We start from the raw sequence: 6543 nt of genomic DNA on the forward strand, positions 1-6543 counted from the left end.
TCAAATCAAGAATTTAAATCGGCACCAGCCTGGCAGCCCCCGTCAAAGTTTCTCCAGGAACTTTCTTGTTCTCTATGTGCAGAAGCTGCTCATTTACAGATGAAGTGCATAATGTGCAGATTAAAACGACTGAGGATGAAACATTTCATAGAGTGGCTGATTCAGAAAATAAACAACACATAATGGTTTAAAATAACTTGAAGTGTAATGTCAATTCTTGATCCTTCCAGGACTGACAGATCTCTTTCTGAACTTTCTCTCTATTCCTTCGTTTCCAGCTTCGGGGATCTTTCCATTCTGCAACTCCGTGGTTTTGCAAAGTAGCAGACGGGGCTCTTCTCCCCTTAGATCTACGTTTGCTGTCTGGAGTGAACCCAGCAGCCCTGCAGGCTCTGAAAAAATAATAAATCACAGGTAAAACGTTTTCAGTTCTAAGTGACGGATGGAAACTTCAGTTTTAGGGTGTTGAGTTTAAAAACTCAACAGTGGTGCTTGGAAGTTTGTGAACCTTTTAGAATTTTCTATATTTCTTCATAAATATTGCCTAAAACTCACAAATATGTAATACATTGCATCATTTTTCTCCATAAGTAAATGGCCAAGTATACCGTACTTGCCATCGTATAAGTCGCATCTATTATGCGCCACCGCTGACACGTCGCGTTTGTTATGCGTCACCGATGACAACCCAAAAATGTGGGCTGGTGTTGTGCTAAAAATCGATTGGCTGCCAAATGGCGGCTGCAGAAGTGTGCACGAGAGGACTTTAATAAGAATTTAACAAGATTAACACTTAAAAACAATTATTTGTTTGCTTGACTTTATAGTAAAGGTGTGAAGGTGTGTCTCAAATGAACTTTTCCTTAATAAATGCACTTTATTGGTCAAATCAGCTGCATTTCGACTGGGCTGGGTGGCAAAATGCAGCTGATTTGACGTTTGCTCCAGGAGTTCCAGAGCGAGACGAAGGTGGCTTTGTATGGCAAGCCAAATGTCACATTAATAGCCAATTTTACCTATTAATGAGACACTTGGCTTGCCAAAATGCTAGAGGGCCCTCTAGTGGCTGAAAATGGTAGTGTTCAATATTTTCCATGCCAGAATGAATGAAATCATCAGATCTCAGCCAAAACTTTGGTTTTAAATATGGGAAAAAACATGTCGCTTCGCTGTGTAAGTCACATCCATCCATCCATTATCTTTACCCGTTTATTCCATTTTGGGTCACGGCGGTCGCTGGTGCCCATGTCCAGCAATCACTGTGCGAGGGGCGGGGTACACCCTGGACAGGTCGCAAGTCCATCACAGGGCCACATAGAGACAAACAACCATTCACTCTCTCACTCACACCTAGGGACAATTTAGTTACCAATCAGCCTAACATGCATGTTTTTGGTCTGTGGGAAGAAACCGGAGTGCCCAGAGAAAACCCACGCGTGCACGGAGAGAACATGCAAACTCCACCCAGAAGGCACCTGGACCGGGGTTTGAACCAGGGACCTGTTCGCTGAGAGGCAGCAGCTCTACCAGTTGCGCCACCGTGCTGCCCACTGTGTAAGTCACAGGGCATGCTAATTTATGCAAAAAGGTGTGACTTAAAACAGCGAAAATACGGGAATCTTTTTGTCTCGTTTGTTTAACTTGGTTCTCTTTATCTACTTTTAGGACTTGTATGAAAATCTGATGTTTTAGGTCATATTTATGCAGAAATGTAGACAATTCTAAAGGATTCACAAACGTTCAAGCACCACTGTATGTTTGCTTCTACCTGTGTCCTCTTCATCCTTGGACTGGTTGTTTGTGTTTCCCACCGTCTCAAGCTGAAATCTGTTTGCTGTGACCTGTGAATCATGATCAACATGATTTCTGAAACCTGGGAGGTGCTCAGCTGACAAACCTTAACTGAACATCCCTGCAGCTTAACACAGCTTTTTTTTATTCATTAGTGAATAATGTGTGTCTCCTCTCACCTGCTCTGGTTTCTGCCCTGCCTGCATCAATTGCCTTGTGTAGCTCAGGATGAAGAGGAAGCTGAGGAAGATGAAGTTACTGAACACGCCCACAAAGGCTGAGAGGATGGGGAAGTAGAAGAGCAGATATCTGATGAGAGGAAGGAGAACAAACATGCGTTGGTACCATATTTCTGACATCTGAAACAGAGTTAACGAACAAAAACAACTGGACTTTATTCTGAAGCTGAAGATGTGTTGCTTCCCATCCGGGAGGCTTCATCGATTCTAAACTGTCTGGAGTATGTGGAGCTCACAGCTATATAGAACTACTGTACATGAGAGGCCTGGTTGTGTACTTTGATTCACCTGCAGATTAGACTGGAACCACTTGCCCCACACAATGGAAGCTTGTTAGGCTCTTTGTCTGCCGGGCTCACTGAGACGTGTTTTGGTCACCTGCATGAAGGTGTGAACTGGAGTGGAGCTGAGAATCAGGTCTAAAGCTGCATTGTAAGTTTTTCAAAGTTGAAACCTGAGACCTCCTCTGTTTAAAGTTTTTTTTTTCTCATTTCACGTAAATGGCTTCCTTCACTCCCCTCTCAAACCATCTGTTGTCTCTGACTAAAATATGGACATTTTGGTCCTTCAAAGAGCATCCCTCATCCTTGAGATAACTGCTGAGTCTTGTCCTGAAGAGCTAGTTCTCCAGTGTTGAGCCCTGCGTCTGTGGAGAGGTTGTCGAGTTTCTTCAATATAAAAGGTCTGAACATTCCTCACGGCACTGAACTGCAGACACCACACCGCTCAGTTTGGGTTTGTGGGTTCTGTCTAGAGTCGTCATTTCTAACCCGAACCCGACCCGGATAAGGGCCGGGCTGGTCCACTATAATGTGATTAATGTGTGGGCCGGGCTGGTCTTGGGCTTTGATGCAATTTTACGAATCATACAGCACAAAGAAAAGCACAATATAATCTACTTGTTGAGGAGGAAGCAGGTCCGACCGGCCGGTTGAAAGAGGTTTAAAAAAGTCACATTAAGCTCAGATGGACGCCTGTCACCAGCCGCGCATGTCTGCTGACTCGCTGGTTGAAATGGACTTGCGATCTGTCCAGAGTGTACCCCACCTTTCAACAGTGACAGTTGGACATGGGCAGCAGCGACCAGCGCTACCCAAAAAGGAAGAAGCGGGTAAAGATAATGGATGGATGAATCAGCTGAGCGCCGGCTGCACGCATCTTCGCACCTTCCGTCATCTGCAGTGAAGAAAGTAGCAGAATCTACAAAAGCCAAAGTGAGCAGCGCGCTCAATTAAAATAGCCTTGTTCTATATTTTTCCAAATAATTTTGCTCTAAAAATATTTTTGTTCATCTGTATAATAACCTATCTTTACAGTTGATTTTTTTTAGGCTATTTGTTTTGAACGTTAATATCCATTTGGTGACTTGTTAATAAAAATAATGAATATCTTCCTTTCATTTCGTTTTTAAAACTATCATGTCAAACTGATTTGCTTACAAAAGCAGTAAAAGCTTAATGTAAAAAAAGTTGGGCTTTTTTGGGGTTCAGTCCTCTAATTACCGGTAATCCGTTGGGTCCGGGTAGGGCTCGTGAAAAAAATAAAACTACGGGCTCGGTCTGGTCTGATCCAGATTTATTAGGCCTGAATGCAACTCCAGTTCTGTCCCTGGAATGGGGCTAGCCTGTGTCTGAGGGTCCTGTTGGGTTTAATGCATCGGGATGTTGTGTTTGGAGAAAATCCTTCTGAAGTTTTCAGATACACCGGCAGCGTATCTGACCTACATGTCTCTGCGTGAGTGCAGCTACGGAGTGCGCTCTCAGGACATTATTACCTGCAGTGTTCCCTCAATGAGGACTGAACTAGGCAAAAGGGCCTTCTCCTACTCCGCTCCTGTTTCCTGGAATATCTTACAAAAAGATTTGAAGCTCTCGACCTTGACCTCTCAAAGTGTCTTTAAGAATCTGTTGGACACCTGGCAGGGTCCAATGCAGACATGTTCCTGTTTTTAGTTTTCTACATTTGTCTTGGAATCTAGCTGTTTTTTGTTTTGTTACCTTTTCCTTTTAGCCATCCTATTTGTTAAAAAAAACTAACAAAAAAAAAAAAAAACTAGTATGCTTTTTTATAACTGTTTATTGTTGTTGCTGTTGTCCATTGTTGTCATCTTTCTTTGTTGGAATCAGGTCTCTCTTGTAAATGAGTCCTCGAGGCTCAATGGGATTTACCTGTATAAATAAAGGTTGATTGATTGATTGATGATCAGATGCTTTGAGAGCGGCGTGAAGGAAGCCATGTGTCAAATGAGAAAAAAACAGCTTTAAACAGAGGAGGAGGAAGAACTTCTGGATTTTCCCTTGTGGTCCAGTTACCTCTATTGCCCAACCACAGAAAAATGGGAGAAAATGGATGGATGGATATTTGTTTTTAGTCAGCAAGGCAACATTTTTAGTTATGTACAGAATCTACTGTTCAACTGTAAGTAGGATTTACGAAGTAACTGATGTTTTGCACAGACAAAAAAAAAAAATCTTAATTAAGACCTCGTATCTTTGTGCTTCGTTGGAACAGGTTTTCATTTGTTTGTTGTTTTTTAACCAAGCTCTGCAACTTCCTATTAGTAATAGTAATTAACTTCCTGATCAGGGTCTTTCTCCTGCTTTCTGAGGGCCTGATCTTATGTGAATAACCCAAACCAGACATAACTTGATGCTACAGTTGCATGATTTGAACTGCACAGGCACACGTCAAAATGCTGGTCTGCTGCATGCATGAATGTTTGGTGCTCACCTTATACCAGTAAAATGAGCGTGGACATAGAGGTGAGAAGAATAGATCTGGACCTTGCTGGAGATGATCTCAATGAAAACTGCAACCGAGGGAGAATACTGAGGGAGAAACAAAAAGTGACGTTGGCTTGAATTCTCCACCCGCCTGAACGTTGAGGTAAAACTGATGTTGTCCTCTGACTCACAGGGTCGTCTACGTATTCTGAGAAGAGCTCCACCTCCAGGACTTGTTTCTGCTCAGCTGCTCCACTCAGAAAGGCCGGGAGGAACAGCAGCGTTCCCAAAGTGTTCAGCAGGTCCGATCGGTATCGCAACATGCCCTGGACCACAACGAAACTGATTTTATACACCTACAAGATGCCTTCAGATCAGGTGATGCTTATTTAATAAAAGATGATCGAAGTAGTCTTTCTGGGTGGAGTTTGCATGTTCTCTCCATGTATGCATGGGTTTTCTCCGGGCACTCGTTTCCTCCCACAGACCAAAAAATGCATGTTAGACTGATTTGTAACTCTAAATTGTCCCTAGGTGTGAGTGAGAGAGTGAATGGTTGTTCGTCTCGTTTGTCTCTATGTGTCCCTGTGATGGACTGGAGACCCGTCCTGGGTGTCCCCCGCCCCTCGCACTGTGATTGCTGGACATGGGCACCGGCGACCCCCGTGACCCAAAATGGAAGAAGCGGGTAAAAGATAATGGATGGATGATCGTAATGGTCATGAATGGTTAAAAAAAAAAACTGCAACAATATAACTGATTGGGTTATGATTTTAATTTAGAGTTAAAAAGGTGATCTCAGCTGACTGTTTTTGTTCTTTCGTGGACTTACAACAAAAGATCTAAGCCTGCACTAACGTAATATTTTAACTGTCTCTCTAGTGATTTAAGATCATTTCTAGTGGCCTAAAGCAGAAAGATTGATTGGTGCTCACTTCAAGGATCTGTGGCTGCATGTAAATGCATTAAACACATCAATCTGTGTGAGGAGACCCACTGATGCAAAATGCAGCCTGCAGCGGCCCTGAGACCATCTTCAACCAGCTCGTTATCTCTTAACCAAAACAACTTAAAATAAATTATCACCACCGTATTGATAAATACTTGAATAAAAATCAAAATTCACATTGCGTGTTTTTCTCATAACAAATACAAGGACAAAAATAGGTTTTAATTTGTCTATTTATGGGTGGGCTGTCAGAACCAGGCTACGAGTTTTGTTTTAATCTGAAAGCTGACATTTACATATTACTGTAGGCATGCTTGATATTCCTGCTGACTATAGATGGGTTCAAAATTACCTCTAAATATATGAAAAATAAAATAAAATCAAGCAACACACTTAGAAGATTAAAGCCAAGGTGGTAAAAATATATACAGCAGTCCCTCGCTGGTTCGCGGTTTGTTCTTTGCGGACTCGCTCTATCGCAGTTTTTCAAAATAAGATAGGACATGACACATTATTGGCTGATTGATGGATGAGCCGCACGATCGGCATGGAATTTTTATTTTAAAATGAATTGCTTTAAATTATTTCGCACATGTGTGCAGCCCAAGCTGCAGGAGAAGCTTCTTCCTGCATCGTGTCATATCTCTGCTCTGCAGCAGAAAAGTGGGCGTGGCCAAGAGCAGGCGCCAGAGTGCAGCCGGTGGCAAAGAGCTGAAATCATGACATTCTGTGCTCTTTTAAAATGTTTAGAGTTTAGAAACATTGTTTAGAATATTGCAAGAATGTGGGAAGGATTTAAAACACACACACACACACACACACACACACACATACATATATA

General features: G+C 42.4%; 1 protein-coding gene across 1 annotated transcript in view; it reads right to left on the minus strand.

Moving 5' to 3' along the window:
* Nucleotides 1-204: 204 nt before the first annotated feature.
* Nucleotides 205-6543, minus strand: part of LOC119408935 (seipin-like) — a 9737-nt gene continuing 3398 nt past the window's right edge. Inside the window, exons 5-9 of the mRNA XM_037675795.1 lie at nt 4945-5079; nt 4761-4858; nt 1971-2100; nt 1769-1841; nt 205-392 (exon numbers count right to left, since the gene is read on the minus strand). Coding sequence (XP_037531723.1) covers nt 211-392; nt 1769-1841; nt 1971-2100; nt 4761-4858; nt 4945-5079 — 618 coding nt within the window. The 3' untranslated portion in view covers nt 205-210. The remainder of the gene's footprint in view (nt 393-1768; nt 1842-1970; nt 2101-4760; nt 4859-4944; nt 5080-6543) is intronic.

This window comes from Nematolebias whitei, chromosome 4 (genome assembly GCF_014905685.2).
Source record: "Nematolebias whitei isolate Nwh7 chromosome 4, NemWhi1, whole genome shotgun sequence".
Taxonomy (NCBI): Eukaryota; Metazoa; Chordata; class Actinopteri; order Cyprinodontiformes; family Rivulidae; genus Nematolebias; species Nematolebias whitei.